The sequence below is a fragment of the Nelumbo lutea genome, chromosome 3 (genome assembly GCF_056320005.1).
Source record: "Nelumbo lutea isolate HS-2025 chromosome 3, American lotus-T2T, whole genome shotgun sequence".
NCBI lineage: Eukaryota > Viridiplantae > Streptophyta > Magnoliopsida > Proteales > Nelumbonaceae > Nelumbo > Nelumbo lutea.
The window spans coordinates 98902707-98920636 of record NC_142686.1 but is presented as its reverse complement, the minus strand read 5'-3'; the positions used below and the strand labels follow the sequence as shown (position 1 = coordinate 98920636).

Below are 17930 nucleotides of genomic sequence, written 5' to 3'. Positions count from 1 at the left end.
GGATTATTGATTCTAGAGCTACTAATCATATGACTAGAGCCCGCCTGAACCCTCAAACAACAATATTGAAACCCATCACAAACATATTGTTACTGCCAATGGTGAAAAATTGGGCATCATTGGTAGTAATGATTTGTCCCTTAGGCTTTCTCCCTCTTCTTGCCTCTCCCTTACTAAGATCTTCCTTGTCTCAAATCTCACCGCAAACCTTATTTCAATTGGACAATTTGTTGATGAAGGTCATATTCTTACTTTTTCTTTTGATGGTTGCTTGATTCAAGACTGGTGCACTAGGAAGGTGAAAGGGAAGGGGCATAGGCTAGGTTGACTATTTGCATTGGAGTTCAAGAAGCCTCTCACAGCCAAGTCATCTGCTTATTTCAACTCCTCATCTAATTCCTTTTATGGTCAAAGAAACAATGTCTCGGATTTATGGCCTAAGCGTTTGGGTCATCCACATTTTGAAAACTTAAAGTTTTTGTTTGACTTTGGTTTTATAAGAAACAAAATTCCTTCTTTGCAAACATTTGATTCTTCATATGCTTCTTGTTGTTTGAGTAAGAGCCATACTTTGCCTTTTTCTCATTAAGTCTAAGCATGCTACTTCTCCATTTGAAATTATACATACTGATGTTTGGACCTCTTCTATTACTTCTTAGTTGGGATACAAGTATTTTTTATTATTTATTGATGATTGTATTAGGTACACTTGGATTTATTTTCTTAGGCACACATTTGGAGTTTTCCTAACATTTCGGTTATTTTGTGCCATGGTAGGAGTTCTGTTTTAGTCTTATGTATGTATCGTTTGCTCAGATTTAGGGGGGGAGTACACTAATGGAGACTTCCTATCTTATTTGAAGACTTATGAGATACAAGTTTAACAAAGTTATCTAGATACTCCTCTTGGCAATAAATCCGATTGAAATATGAGGAAGTAGAGAAGAGAAGGGAAGTAGAGAAGAGAAGGGAAGAAGAGAGAAAAGAAGAAGAAAGAAAGGAAGAAGAAAAGGTTTGGAGCAATGGAACAGTGCTAGCGGTGCCAACTTCTATTATATTATATAGGGCAGCAAAAATAAGAAGGGAAAAGACTCTTGTGCCCCTACTGTAAGTGAAGTACAATAATAGAAAATAAAAAAAAGGTTTTAACTAGCCAAACAGACCCTAGCACAAATAACTAAATTATTTCAACACTCCCCCTCCAGTTGGGCATAGATGTCAATCATGCCTAACTTGTCACACAAATCATTGTGTCGTACATGATGAAGACCTTTGGTGAAGATATCTACAAGTTGTTCCTCTGAGCTGACATATGGAGTATACATTTCTCCATTTACAAGTTTCTCTCTAATAAAATGCTTGTCCACTTCAATGTGTTTCGTTTTATCATGGAGGACTGGATTAGCTGCAATGTTGATAACAGCCATATTGTCGCAATAGAGTGACATAGGGTTGCTAACTCTAAAACCCAATTCTCCTAACAAATTTCTTATCCACATGATTTTAGCAACTCCATGAGACATAGCTTTGTATTCTGCTTCAGCACTAAACCTAGCCACCACACTTTGCTTCTTACTTCTCCATGTGACTTGGTTTCCCCCTACAAAGGCACAATATCCATTGGTTGACTTTTGGTCATCAACTGCCCCTGCCCAATTAGCATCAGTATATACCTCCACCTTCAAATGTCCATGTTTCTGGAACAGCAAACCAGCTCCAAGAAACTTCTTGAGGTATCTGAGGATCCTCTCTGCAGCTTCAAGGTGATTTATCTTAGGATTGTGCATGAACTGACTAAGGACACCCACTGTATAAGCAATACCAGGCCTGGTCATAGACAAATACAAGAGTCTCCCTACAAGTCTTTGAAACTTCTTCACATCTTTTAAGAACTCTCCCTGACTGTCTCTTAGATGATGGTTAGGTTCAATTGGTGAGTCAATTGGTTTTACTCCCAACTTGCCTATATCTTCTAGTAGATCTAGTACATATTTCCGTTGGGAAATAAAGATGCCCTTGTGAGAGCGGGCAAATTCAATTCCAAGGAAATAACATAAGGGGCCTAGATCTTTCACCTCAGATTGAGTGGCTAAGAATTTTTTTAGTCTCCGTATTTTAGCCTCCCAATCTCCTGTGATCACTATGTCATCCACATACACAATTAGAGCTGCAATTTTCCTTTCACATTTTTTCACAAATAAAGTGTGATCTGACTGGCCTTGTTTGAACTCCATCTATTGAACTACTAAGTGGAACTTACTAAACCAAGCCCGAGGTGATTGTTTCAACCCATATAAAGATTTTTTTAGCCTGCACACTTTTTGTTCATTGCTTTTGGCACAAAAACCTGGAGGTTGGGTCATGTACACTTCCTCTTCCAAATCACCATTCAGTAAAGCATTTTTGATGTCCAATTAGTGAAGTTCCCAATCAAGATTTGTTGCTAATGAAAGAAGAATCCTAATAGATTTCATCTTGGCTATTGGTTTAAAAGTCTCTGCACAGTCCACTCCATATACCTGTGTAAAACCTCTTGCTACCAATTTAGCCTTGTACCTTTCAATAGTTCCATCAACCTTGTGTTTCACTGTGAACACCCACTTGCAACCCACTGGTTCCTTCCCTTCAGGAAGATCCACCAACTCCTAAGTGCCATTTTTGTGTAATGCATCAATTTCTTCCTACATTGCATCTGTCCATTCAAGTTTGGATAAAGCTTCTGCCACATTCTTAGGAATAGGGACACTGTCCACAGAGGAGAGGAATGCACAAAATGAACGTGAAACGTGATCATAGGATGCAAAATTAGAGATAGGATGATTAGTGGTATAAGATCTAACACCCTTTCTCTTAGCAATAGGAACATCAAGATCATTAATGATAGGGGAATCAACTTTGAGAGGAGCAGGCATATCAATGGAAGCAAGTGTACCTGGCTGATGGGAAGGATCAACCTTCGGTGAAGCCGATGATGTTGGTTGCATAGTGTCAGGTTCCACGGCTCTTGAACTCTGCTGGCTTTTGTGGCAGCAAAGAAAGACACGGAATGGAGGAGGGTCAGGTAGAGGAGGTAGTTGAGTCTGAGCCTGTTTCTCCTCAACCCTACTCTCCCCTTGAGGAGAAACCAAGAAGAAAGGTTGATTCTCAAAGAAGGACACATCTATTGAGACATAGTACTTACGAGAGACGGTATCATAGCAACGGTACCCCTTTTAAGATAGAGGGTAACCAAGGAAGACACAAGGAATAGCATGAAGATCAAGTTTACACCGAGTAGGTGACAAGTTATGAACAAAGCAACGACACCCAAAAACATGCATTGGAATGGGGAACAACAGAGTTGTAGGAAACAAAAGCTGATGTGGGGCCTTATACTCTAGTAACCGAGAGGGCATACGGTTGATGATGTACGTAGCATTTAGAACAATATCCATCCAAAAGCGCTTCGGAACATTCATATGGATTAACAAGCCATGAGCTACTTCAAGAAGATGACGGTTTTTTCTTTCAGCAACACCGTTTTGTTGAGGTGTCCTAGCACAAGAGCTTCGTTGAAGTGATCCACTCGAAGCAAAGAATTCAGTGAGATCACTATGGAAGTATTCCTTTGCATTGTCCGACTGGAAAATATGGATTTCAGTTTGGAACTGAGTGAATGCCATGCGTTGAAAGTCTTTCACAATTTTAGGCACTTCCTCTCTAGATCTCATAGGGTAAACCCAGGTGTATCTAGAGTAATCATCGATCAAGGTAATGAAGTACTTATATCCAGCCTCATTAGGTAGAGTAACAGGGCCCCAAACATCAGAATAAACAATATGAAACGGAAATTCAGATATTTTATTTCTCAAAGGAAAAGAGCTTCTACAATGTTTACTCAATTGACATATCTGACACTATAACTGACTCACTGATAAAGACTCAAACAACTTTGGAAACATAACTTTTAACGACTCAAAAGAAAGATGACCAAGACGACTATGCCATAAATAAGCTTAACTCTCACCGGACGAACTCAAAGACTCTATAGCCACAAGACCAACTTTATTCTCCAACACGTAGAGACCATCCACCATGCTTCCTCTACCAATCGTCTTCCCCGAGGCCAAATCCTAAAACACACATGAAGACGGATAGAAAGTAACTGAACAGTTCAATGAGTGAGTAATACTACTAATGGAAAGCAGATTTTTAGGTAATTTAGGAACATGTAGTACGCTAGAAAGGGTAAGGCTGAGTGGGAGAGATATGGTTCCTTGGCCGACTATGGTGGAGAAAGAGCCATCAGCTAGTCTCACCTTATCTCTCCTAGAGAGAAGATTGTATGCCTGAAATGAATTTGACTTACTGGTCATGTGGTTTGAGGCTCCGGAGTCAATTACCCAAGGGTAATAGAGGTACGAGATGACACATGAAAGGCAGTGGCAGTGTTACCTGAAGCAGATGCAAAAGAGGTAGAAGGACTAGGACCAGTATCCATCTGGCGAAGAGTCCTACCATATAACTCCAAATGGTCACGGAAAGAGTTGATGATCTCTTCCTTAGGATCAGAACTGGGATGCCTTTCCTGAGTTACCATGGGACCAATCTCTTGAAATGCCATATTAGTTGAGTTATACCTTTTCTGATTCTGCTGACTTGGTTTCTTGCCCTGATCATTGTTGACTTCTTACCCAAATCCTGTGCCCATTTAGGTTTTCCATGGAGATCCTAGCAAGTATCTTTGGTGTCTTGCCTTATGGCAGTGAGTGCACCAAAGCTTACTCTTATCATCTGTTCTCTTCTGAGAGTCTCCCTTCTTAGAACCACCTCCAACATTAGTATCTGAACTTCCCCGGACTGCTAGAGCAACTGGCTCCCCTGGTGTCTTGCCTTTTGGCAATGAGTGCACCAAAGCTTACTCTTATCATCTGTTCTCTTCTGAGAGTCACCCTTCTTAGAACCACCTCCAACATTAGTATCTGAATTTCCCCGGACTGCTAGAGCAACTGGCTCCCCCTCTTAGAAATCATCACGTTTCTTCTACTTTATTCTGACTGAACCAAGGCATAAACCTCCTGAATTGATGGCAAGTCTTTACTTCCCAAGATCTGCACCTTGATGGACTCATATGAAGGATTCAGCCCCAAGAGGAAGGCAAGTACCCATTGTTGAGATACAAGTGATTTGTATGCCTTTGCATCCTCATCACACTTCCAGTTAACATTCTGATAGTAATCAAGTTCTTCCCATATCGATGTCAGATCCGAATAGTACCCCGAGAGACTCCTTTTTCCCTGCTTACAAGTGGACGATTCAGCTTGCAGTTGGTATATCTTGGCGTAGTGTCTTTGCTCTGAATAGGTGGACTTTGCTTGTTCCCATATTTCACAAGTAGTTTCAGCCCACATAAAAGTTTTTCTCACCTGTGGCAGCATGGAAACCAAGAGCCAAGACATCACCATACTATTTTCTTGCTTCCATCTATCATATTCAGCACTTCTGCTCTTCGGTTACTTCACTTTCCCATTGATGTATCATATTTTTCCCCTAGAAGTGATGTAGAGTTTTATTCCCCTAGAACATTCAAGGTAATTCAGACCATCAAAGGGAATGACAGCCATGGGGAAACTCATATCCACTCCCCCACTTACCCCATTTTGATTTCCAAAAATCCCTGAAGTAGCAGAATTCTCAGAAAACATGGTCAAGACAGATTTTTTTTATCAAAAAACTTCCACTTAGGATCCCTCCTTATATCAGAACAAAAAACTCCACACACAACAAGTGATTAGTCCACCCACACTGCAGTTTTTAGACTTAATCTGAGCACAAGACCAGCACCAATTTCTAGAAAAAACAAGATGAAAGATCTGATTTTCAGACCTGTACGGAGTAGCAGTCCCAGCCTACTAGTTTTCTCAGCAGGTCTACAAGCAATAATCACAAGGGGAGATACTTACACACAAGGCATCAAGCCAACAAGTAGAGAAAGCAGGTCATACGTGACCCTTATTTCTTAAAAATGCAAGAAAAAACAAACAGTCTCCAAGTCCTCTATAGAAGTAGAGTATAGAGCTATGTCATCTATCTGTAGTGAAATTGTTTGGTTGCAATCCCTCTTTGATGATCTTGGTGTTCATCTTTGTACTTTGATTTCTCTTTATGTTGACAACACCAATGCTATCAAGATTGCCTCGAATCCCATTTTTCATGAGGATTAAATATATTAAGGTGGATTGTTAGTTTATCTGAGACATGTTTCTTGATGGAGAGTGTGGAGAGTATTGATAAATTCTAATATTATAGCCCTTGTTGTATTGCATCTTTTATTACTTTGTTTTTTTTTTCTATCAACTCTATAAGGGCTTTCTTGTAATCCTTTTGGTCTATAAGGGCTTTCTTGTAAATGTATTAATGCTACTTTTACTCTAATGCTATTTCACTTAACAAAACCTGTGCATTGCAAATAAAATTTAAATCAATTTAAAATATAAATTTAATAAAAATTAATACAAATTATCCCTTTTTTTTTGGTATTACATAGTACACAATATAGCGGAACTTGGGGTGGGAACAGAGCAAGGTGCATGCAAGGTCGACCAACTTAACCATAGAAAGGCTGTGTTTTATGGGCTTGATCCTATACCTCCATTTTTGGAGGGATGTTGAGTGACTAACTTAACCATTGGGTCATTGGATAATACAATTTATCAAAAAATACATAACCCAAAATAATTCTTAGGGTAGGTTGAGTTCATCTTAGCCCAATCCACAATGTCGTAAGACTCCTTATGCCTTTCTTTCTCTTAACAAAGCCCATTGCACCGCACGGGTCCTTGACTAGTATTCATCATCATCATCATCCATGTATTATCCCAACTATATGGGGTGGCTACATGAATCCTGTTTTGCCACTCTGTTCTATTTAAAGTCATATCCATTGTTAAATTATAATCTAGAAAACTTTATGATAAGCTAGTAATTTTCTGATTGTATTCATGTTTATGGTGATGTCTTCTCACCTGAAAGAATGTACTCAATTTTCTTTTAATGAAATTTCATTTTATCACAAAAAAAATCCATTGTTAAATTATTAGTGCTTAGATCATTTCTTACTACTTCTATCCATGTCCTTTTTGGTCTACTCCGAGCTCTTCTAGCACCTTCAATGTGTAACATATCACTTCTTCTAACTAGCGCAGTTGGTGGTCTTCTATGCACATGCCCAAACCATCTTTAGTCTACTCTCTCTCATTTTCACTTATTGGAGCTACTCCTAGTTTCCTATGGATAAATTCATTCCTAATCCTATCCTTTCTAGTTTTTTCACTCATCCATCTTAGCATTCGCATTTTTGCTGCATTCATTTTCTGGATATGTTGTTTGGGTCCTCAACTAATATTGTGATAAAATATTTCCATAGTTAAGACTTTGTCTCTATTTTTCTCAATAATAAAAAAAGACATCCATTAACAAAAAAGGATTTTACAGAAAAACTTAAGATATTGTTGCAGGGGTAGAAACATGGAAAGAATTTATGGGGAAGAAACCAATATTCCAATTCCTATACCAATTTCAGAATTTTTGGGTTATAGAATATTGGTATTGTTTCATTTTTTTATTTATTTTCTAGTTGTTGGTGCCTTAAGAACATGGTTTTGTTTTTTTTAGATTTTTATTTCAAAATCACTATTTTTGGTAACTCTCAGATTTACTATTTATAGTAATTTTCATAATTCCTATTTTTAGTAATTTCTGGTGTCTTTAAATTTAGTTAGTCTTAGTAGGACTAAAGTGTTACTAGATTTGTTTAGGAGTTGCAGTACTTGTTTAAGTGTCCTAACGAGTTACTTGTGGATTTGTCTTATTTTTTATAGCAATTAGGAGTTGTTTAGGATCAGTTTCTGAGTCCAAATTGAAGTCTGTAAGGGAACATCCGAGTTAGTAAGTTGAGTCTATAAATAGAGGCATTGTAATGGGAGTTGAGAAGGGTGATTTGATGAAAGAAAAATTGGTTTAGTTAACTCTGGTTGTTGCCAGAAAATTTTCTCTTTTTCTCCCCTCTCTTCATATCTGTTTCCTTTATAAGTGGCCTGTCAAATTTCTGTTTACCCTAGCAGCAAGTATTCTACTTGCTTTTCTATTCATATTCTTCACCTCTAAACACCCACAGCATTCATTTAACCTCACAAAGCCCACCACCAGATCCTAAGTTAGTAGGGCCCTACCCATCCTACATCATATATTTCATCAAAGAAAGAAGAAATAAAACTAAGAAGTACATCAGCATTGATCATCATGTATAAGGTTTGAAGTTGACAAAATATCATCTCCAAAAGGCAAATCATCCAAAACTTTGAATTCAAGATGTGTAATCAACTGCTCCATTATTATTAAATAAATATTGATTTCTTCTATTGTTTAGATACTTTGTTAAAAAATCCTTATGTTTCACTCTATATTATGTCCTGCAGAAACTTATTCAGGAGCTCTACGTTTAGAAACAGCTCGTAAGTTCTTTCTTTAGAATTGCATTTTAAGTTTTGATTTAGATCAGAAAACAATGAAAAATGTGTTTGCTATTTTATTAGTTTGATTGTTACATGTCAAATCATCATCTGACTATGTTTCTGTTGAAACTTACTTGATCTTGGTGTGGTATTGGACCTAGAAATGGAGCACAGCCATGCTTGCAAAGTTCTCAGTGTCGAGAGAAAAGTATGTTCTTTTGAAAATAAAAAAGTATATGTTGCTTTTTATGTTCTTTTTTTTTGCTTCAGATATTTGTTCTTGATGTTAACATTCTACTTTATGTTTCCAATAAATTATCTATTTTTGAGAATGCATTTCAAGCAAATGATTTTTAAAAATCAAACTTCAAACTATGCAAATGATTTTTAAGAATGAAACTTCAAACCATTTCAAGCCCCATGCAAATGATTTTTACGAATCAAACTTCAAACCATTTTAAAGATCCATTATCCATTTCAAGCAAAATAAAAATGAACATTTTCAAGTGAATGCATTAATAAGGTTACAACATGGAGATTTCTGCATTAAGGAGAAAGCAAAGAAAAAGAAAGAATAAGAGAACTGGTCCAGTGTTTAGTTTTATTAATACTAGTCTAAGAGCAAGTGTTATGCACGTGTGCAAGTAAAGGGTAAAATATAAGTTATCATTGTATAATTAAATTTAACTTTTATGACCTACATGGAACCCAAGGCAAGTATCAGAAGAAAAATAGCCTTTTGAAAAGAAAGGACTGTTTAAAAAGTTGCAGAAATCAGATTTCAAGAAGAGAGAAGAAGAAGAAGGTGGTGGCAACTAGGGTTTAGAGAGAGAGATTTTCGAACATAACCTCCTATCTTACTCCCTTAATTCTATTTCATTAAGTTAAACTTTAGTAATTTATAGAGAGGCCCCTAGTTGGGCAGAAATTAAAAAACATAACATAAGAAAGAATAAAGCTCAGATTAAGGCCCATTACAGCAAAGAACATAAAAGATAAAAAAAGATAAACAGCCTATGGTCCATTCGGCCCATCTTCTCTACACACCCCCTCAAGCTGAGCATAGATGTCAATCATGCCAAGCTTGTCAGTATCATGCTGAAGTTTAACCTTGGGAATGCCCTTGGTGAAGAAATCAACTAACTGTCCTTCAGAAGTGATGAAAGGTAGACACCTCTCCAGAAGCTACTCTTTATCGAATGAAGTGTTTGTCAACTTCAATATGTTTAGTTCTGTAATGTTGTACTGGATTGTGAGTAATGTTGATGGCAGCCTGATTATCATAGTATAACATCATTGGCTTACATGCTCAATACCCAATTCCTCCATCAAGGATCTAAGCCACAGTAGTTCAAAAACTCCATGAGCCATGGCTCTGTATTCAGCTTTGGTTGAAGATCGGGCAATAACTAATTGTTTCTTACTCTCCAAGAGATAATATTACCTGCCACCAAGCTACAGTACCTAGAGGTAGATCTTCTGACATCAATGTTTCCGGCCCAATCAGCATCTGTGTAAGTTTCAATTTTCATATGGTCATGCTTAGCAAATAGAGTTCCCTTTCTAGGGGAACCCTTCAAATAACACAAAATCCTCTCTACTGCTGCCATGTGAGTATCCCTAGGAGCATGCATGACTAATGCAACTGACAGCATATGCAATGTCTAGCTAAGTCATGCATAGATAGAGAAGTTTTCCACGTAGTCTCTGGAAGACTCCCTTATCTTTCAACAATATTCCATCTGAAGTAGAGAATTTATGACTCATATCAATAGGAGTAGCAACTGGTCTAGCACCCATCTTCCCTGTTTCAGAGAGCAAATCAAGTACATACTTTCTCTGAGAGATAAGGATCCCATCCTTGGATCTAGCAACTTCTATGCCAAGAAAGTATCTCAATTCCACTAGATCTTTGATCTCAAACTTTGTATGAAGGAAAGATTTGAGATCATTAATCCCTGATACATAATTACCAGTCACATCAATATCATCAACATACACAATCGGGTAAACGGCCAAGGATCCTCTCCTCTTCACAAAGAGGGTATGATCAGACTGTGTTCGTACATAGCCAAAGCTAACAAGGGCAGCCCTAAACCTTTCAAACCATGCTCTAGGGGACTGTTTAAGTCCATAAAGAGATTTCTTTAGCCTGTAGACCTTCCCTTTCATATATGTTTCATACATCATTGGAGGAAGAGACATATATACCTCCTCATGTAACTCTCCATTCAGAAATGCATTCTTTACATCCAGCTGATAAAGTGGCCAGTCTGAGTGTGCAGCCAGAGATAGCAGAACTCTCACAGAAGTCATCTTGGCAACGGGAGCAAAGGGCTCCAAATAATCAATCCCATATGTTTGTGTATAACCTTTAGCAACCAGCCTAGCCTTGTACCTTTCAATGGTGCCATCAACATGATATTTAATAGTAAAAACCCACTTAGAGCCTACTGGATCCTTCCCTTTAGGTAAATCAACCACTTCCTAAGTGTCATTCTTGTGCAGGGCATCAATTTTTGTTCTCATAGCATCCCTCCATTCTGGAATAGTAAGAGCTTATGACACAGACCTGGGAATTGGGTTAGAAGCAACAGAAGAAAGGTAGGCAAAATATGAAGGAGAGAGCAAACTATAAGAAAGGTGTTTGGAAATGCAATGTGCAGTACACTTCCTTTTTCCTTTCCTAATAGCAATAGGGATATCAAGGTCTGGGAAGGATGACTCCAAAGGGGCTGTATCAGTACTTGTTGTCTCTTCTGTGACTGGAAGTGTAGGAGGCTCATGTGTTGTAGGGGAAACAATATGCTCATTTTTGGTTCTCTGCCATTGATACGACCTGGGATTAAAAAGAGGATGAGGAGGTAAAGGAGGAGGGATAGGAACACTGGAATGAGAATGAAATGACTGATCCTCCCTTGACTCATTTGAAGGAGGAGGAGTCTCAACAGAAGACTTAAGTTACAAGAAAGACAATTCTATCCCTCATAGAAGATGGGACACATAACTTAAACTTAGATACAATAGACCTTTCACTTTCAAGAAGATAATCCAGAATGACCAAAATATCCCTGACTCGAGCATTCTAACACTCCCCCTCAAGATGGAAAATATATATCATATAGTCCCAGCTTGTTACAAATGTAATCTATCCTTCCCCGAGACAATCCCTTTGTAAAGAGATAAGGCGGGATTGGATGAGATGTGAACAGCAGCTTGGTTATCATAGTATAGTTTCATGGGTTTGTCAATTGAGAATCCCATCTCCTCTAGTAAGTTCTTTAGCCATACTAGTTCACATGTGGTATGGGCCATAGCCCTGTACTCTGCTTCTGCACTACTTCTTGCCACCATTGTTTGTTTCTTGCTCTTCCAAGTTACAAGATTTCCACCTAGGAAAGTACAATACCCTGTGGTTGACCTCCTGTCTAATATAGAGCCAGCCCAGTCAGCATCTGTGTACCCTACTATCTCAAGAGTTCCTCCCTTTTGGTATAACAAACCACAACCTAGAGCACCCTTTAGGTACCTAACAATTCTCAGAACAGCTTCTCAGTGAGGAACCCGGGGATGTTGCATAAACTGACTCACCACACTCATAGCAAATGATATATCTGGTCGGGTAATGGTCAGGTAGTTCAACTTTCCCACCAACCTTCTGTATCTTCCAGGATCATCAAACTCTTCACCTACATCCACACTTGGCATTGAGTTCTATAGGAGTCTCTGCTGGTCTGGCACCTAGCAACCCTGTTTCTTCAAGTAGATCAAGGACATATTTTCTCTGACATAGGTTGATTCCCTGTTTTGACCTCGCAACCTCTATTCCTAGGAAATACTTTAGCTTTCCCAGATCTTTCGTATTGAAGGAGTCCTGTAAAAATCTTTTTAGCCTGTCAATTCCATTGCTGTCACTTCCAGTTATGACAATATCATCCACATACACGACTAGCAAGATTTTCCCATCCTTTGAGTTATAGCTGAACACAAAATGATCAAACTGACACTGTTTCATCCCAAAGGCCTTCACCACTTCATTGAACCTGCCAAACCATGCACGTGGAGATTGTTTCAGTCCATAAATTGCCTTTTTGAGCCTACACACCTTACCAGCCTCCCCCTGAGCAACAAACCCTGGTGGTTGCTCCATATACACCTCCTCAACAAGATCACCATGTAGAACGGCATTTTTGATGTCAAGTTGTACAAGAGGCCAATCATACATAGCAACTAATGAGATCAACACCCGAACTGAACCAATTTTACCCACAGGAGAGAATGTCTCTATATAGTCCACACCATATAACTGAGAATAGCCCTTGGCCACTAACCGTGCCTTCAATCGTTCCACACTGCCATCAGGAAGATGCTTCACTGTATAGACCCATTTACACCCAACAGTGTGCTTACCAGGAGGAAGGGCGGTGAGTTCCCATGTGTGATTATGTTGGAGAGCAGAGAGTTCCTCTTCCATGGCTTGCCGCCACCCTGGGGCGGTAAGGGCTTCCTATACAGTCTTGGGAATGGGAACCGATGAGAGTAATGATATAAACTTGCAATGAGAAGCAGAAAGGTGAGCAGTGGAAACATAGTCTGAAATGGGATGAGAAGTACAAGTACGTTTACCTTTCTGCAAAGCAATAGGGAGATCAAGATCTGAGGGAGGAGCAGTAGCAGGATCCGTCGACAAGTGCTGAAGTGGAGGAGGGGCTGAAGCACTTCTGCGGGTATACACTTGAGTAATTGGTGGCCTCTCTGTAGTAACAGGCATATGATGTGCATCTACAGTAGGAATGGGAGCTACGGAAGGAGGGTCCACAACCGGTACAGGAAGAGGAACCACAGAGGGAGAAGAGACCCCAACATCTGAGAAAAATGGGACTGATTCAAAGAAGGTGACATCAGAGCACACAAACGATTTATGAAATTTTGGGTTATAACACTTATACCCTTTCTGAGTCCTAGAGTAACCAAGAAAAATACACTTCGTAGCTCGAGCATCTAGCTTGTCTACTCCAGGCCCCAAGTGTTGAACAAAACAAACACAGCCAAAGACTCTTGGGGTGAGAGGAAATGGAGACAAAGTGGGAAACAACACGGAGAAGGGGGATTGACTTCCAAGGATTGACATGGGCATCCTATTTATTAGATAACAGGATGTAAGAATAGCATCACTCCAAAAATGCTTTGGAACATGCATATTGATCATCAAGGACCGAGCAGTTTCAAAAAGATGTCTATTTTTCCATTCAGCTACACCGTTTTGTTGCGGGGTGTAGGCACAAGAAGTTTGATGAATTATTCCATGATGTTCTAGGTATTGCTGAAATGGTGAAGAGATGTATTCTTCGGCATTATCGAAGCGAAGTATTTTCATATGAACACCAAATTGAGTGCGTATTTCAGCATGAAATTTCTAAAAAATAGAGAAGATTTCACTACGGTCTTTCATAAGATAGATCCATGTCATCCTTGAAAAGTCATCAACAAAGATTACAAAATACTTAAACCCATTGTATGACACCACTTTAACTGGACCCCATACATCAGAATGAACTAAAGCAAAAGGACTTGAGACACGACTATCAGTTCTTGGACTAAATGAGACTCGATGATGTTTTCCCAACTGACATGACTCACAATCTAATGATGAAAGATGACTCAAGGAAGGAACGAGCAGCATCAAAGCCTTGAGAGAGGGATGACCAAGTCTGTAGTGCCATTGGAGAGGAGTAAGAGAGGACTGAAAAGCCACTGGGGGGCCACCACCATCAAGGTAATACAAACCACCTGTTTCATGCCCTCCACTAATCTTCTTCCCCGTCTTGAGATCTTGAAACACACAAGAAGAAGGATAGAAGGTTACAGAACAATTAAGGGACTTGGTTAATCTACTAACAGACATAAGGTTAAAAGGGAACTTAGGAACATATAAAACAGAAGATAAAAACAAGGAGGAGAGATCAACATCACCAACACCACAAATAGGAGATGTAGAACCATTAGCAAGTGTAATTGTCGAAGATGTGGAGGAGTGAGAAAGGGAAGAAAAAACATTAGAAGTCCCAGACATATGGTCTGAGGCTCCAGAATCAATGATCCAGGGTGAGGCTTTGGAAGCTAAACAAGTCATACCTGAGTGGGCAAGCGTAGCTGAATTCTGCTGAGATGTTTGAAGGAACTTCTCATATACTGCCCGTGGTACACTCACCATTTCCTGTCCAGAGGCACAAGCGGGTGCGGAGGGACTTGGGTCAGTTTGCTGGCTTTCAGTAATTGTGCTACTACCCTTAGATGTAGCATGGTTAGCCCAAGTGTTGGGTGGACCACGTAAATCATAGCAGAAATTAACTGTGTGCCCCTCTAAGCCACAATGTGTACATTTTCTCTGAGCATTACCTCTTCCTTTTCCACGGCCCCCCCTGACTCTCGGCCTCCAGTTCAGCTACTAGTCCGGTTAAACATGTGCCCACCACGGTTGCTTGGAGGGCCACTGCTGCCACCACTTCTACTTCCACGGCCACTCCCTTTAGTCACTACCAGACCAAATCTATCAGAGAAGGAAGAATGTTTTACTGGCTCAATGGATGTTCTCTTAAGACGGGCAAAAACTTCTTCAACTGAAGGGAGAGCTGATCTCCCCAATATCTGTACTCTGACAGGCTCATACTCAGCCTTCAAGCCCACAAGAAACCTAGTCACATCAAGCTGTTCACGTTGCTGTTATTGGATCTGGACATCTGATGTTAGATGATGATACACATTCAGCTCATTGCGGATGTTCCTCAAACTTGCAGAATACTCTTCTAAGCTTTGACTTCCTTGCTTCAAATTGAAGTACTCTTGGTATAACTGATATACCCTAGTTGTGTTGTCCTGTCCAGAATACAACTTTTTAGCATGATCCCAGATTTCTTTGGCCGTATCTAGGAACATGAAGTTCACACTAATCTTTGGTTCCATGCTGTTCCAAAGCCATGTCATTATTTGTGCATCATCTTGTTCCCAATCACTGAACCCAGGGGAATCAGAGGGAGGTTTCTCCTCTCTCACATGTTTCACTTTCCTCTTAGCCTTCAAGAACACCTCCACGGATTTTGCCCATGGTACATAGTTCTCATCATTCAACTTGATGGATGTCATTTGAACAGTTAGATAATCTGAGGATAGCTTGATGCCAGTTTTGTTGTCATTCCCATTTGCAAATGAAGCCATCTTAATTATTTCACCTTCAAATATACAACACAACCTCACACTCTTTCACAAGACTTATCTCACTTATAACACCACTAATTCCAGCTTCTTTAAATACACATTACACACCACACACTAAGGCTGAAATCACTCAGTCTTCACATCCAACACTTGGGCTGCACACTGCAGAACCCTTCACCATCAACACACTAAGACTGAAATCACTCAGTCCTCACATCAAACACTTGGGCTGCACACTGCAGAACTGATTACACACAAGGTATAGGAAACATAGATACACCAATCACCACGACACAACCACCACCAATCTACTGCTGTTGTGAGCTTCAGCAGTCGACAACTCTTCCTTCAACATACATACAAAGGGAAATGCAGAGGAACACGACTGAAATGCATATCAGTCACACCGAACATCACCACAACTAACTTTCGAAGCAAAAAGAAAACATTCACAGTCCCTTATTTGGACAAACAACAGTAGTGTTCATACCTGTCCACCACAGCACCGGCCAGAGGCATTCTCACCTCCAGGCCCTCAAAATGGCAACTCCTTTTCAGCCTTTTATCAAGTCTCCAATCAGGTCAGCTGTAGGATGATGAAACCTACTGTGAAGCTGGTGGCGAACCCAAGAAGAAGACAGCAACAAGAAAAACACGAGACCTTATGGCTCAGATACCATGTGAATGAACCCTAGTTGATTCTAGGTCAAAGTAGAAAAGAAGAAAGAAGAAAGAAAAGAGAAAGAAGGAGAGAAGAAGAGTATTCGGCCAGACTGGAAGAGAGAATGTGAAAAATCACTCTCCTAGCCGACCCACTTGAATTTTATTCATAAAACTTAAGTTACAAGAAAGACAATTCTGTTCCTCATAGAAGATGGACACATAACTTAAACTTAGATACAATAGACCTTTCACTTTCAAGAAGATAAACCAGAATGACCAAAATACCCCTGACTCGAGCATTCTAGCAGAAACCATAATATATTTGTATATCTCTATATAAATATATTTTGCAAAAACAAATTTCAACGTTTGAAATCAGCAGCTGGCAGTTTAGGTTTCCATCAGAGAGAGTGCAATACCCGATCATTCACTTTGTCCGACAAAGGGGTTGATTCTGTCACTATGATCACCCACTCAGGTGAATTCTCAGACTGCCCCAACATACCCAGCTTTTGACCCCCTCTAAGGATCTCACTGATTGGCATATCAAAGACAACCCAATTCAACACCTAGTGCAGTACCATAATCGAGTCTAGGTGTTAGGTGTAACATTCCAGTTTTGCCCATCTATCTTCAAGGTCCAGGGCAACATTGAAATTTGGTTTGGTTCAGGGTTTCAAGAAAACCCACACTGCATGTACCTCAGGTCTCACCCTGGTAGCTGAGACAAGCCACCCCAACCAACTTGGCGGCACATCTGTGTCAGCCTTGGCAGGATAAATCTCCCCAGATCTATCCAACGGCTGTGAAGATTCTAAACTAACACGAGTCTCATAAGTGTCCAGTTTAAGGGTATTACCCAGAAACACACCACAATGACATTGATCAATTATGTACTTTATTCATTTACAATAAATGTCAAAAGATACATCAATCTGATTGGAGCTAAGGGCATAACTGTCTAACAATAGAAACCATCCATGTACCAACCATAGGCTATAAGGATTTGGGTTAGATCTCCCATGATAAGTCCCACTTGTCATGTGGATGCCCTATAACCTGAGCCTGAGGACCTTCCAGCTAAAAGTAGGTACAACTGTAATAAGAATAGCTTATTAACAAAAGTCTTGGTTTGTTAACAAAGATGATCAAATACAAAGTACATTTGACTCTGAGTGAATACATGGAAATATTATTTCCAACAATGTTTGATAGATTGAGAGAAAGTAGGCAGTGTGGTCAAAATGACTTTTAAAGGAAACGTTAAGACTGAGATTTTTGGGCACCTAGAATCCCTCCCATTGGGATCCATTCTATAAATACTTTTGTTCATTGAATGCCATGAAGCATCCCTCTCCTTGGCAAACCTTCACATCCATTTCCCCAATAAAGCATATTTTTTTTTTTTGCTTTAAATCTCTCAACACCCAACCACCTATTACGTTATTTTTAGTGTCACTTTTCCAGTTTGTCAAGTAATTATTTTTCTCATCCCCTAGGTTTCAAAGGAAACCCCTAATAATTTTTTCTGTTCTCTTAATGTCCTCAACAGGAGCTTTG

General features: G+C 39.5%; 1 protein-coding gene across 21 annotated transcripts in view; it reads left to right on the top strand.

Annotated features, from left to right (window-relative positions):
* The window catches only part of LOC148867115 (putative leucine-rich repeat receptor-like serine/threonine-protein kinase At3g14840), a 67499-nt gene that overhangs the window by 13775 nt on the left and 35794 nt on the right, over positions 1 to 17930 (top strand). For all 21 annotated transcript variants that reach the window (XR_016109961.1, XR_016109960.1, XR_016109963.1 and 18 more), the window contains 2 exons: positions 8457 to 8492; positions 8654 to 8700. Coding sequence is in view for 16 of the 21 variants with exons in the window: in XM_088978367.1 (XP_088834493.1) it covers positions 8457 to 8492; positions 8654 to 8700 (83 nt within the window). In the remaining 5 variants the exon portion in view is untranslated. The remainder of the gene's footprint in view (positions 1 to 8456; positions 8493 to 8653; positions 8701 to 17930) is intronic.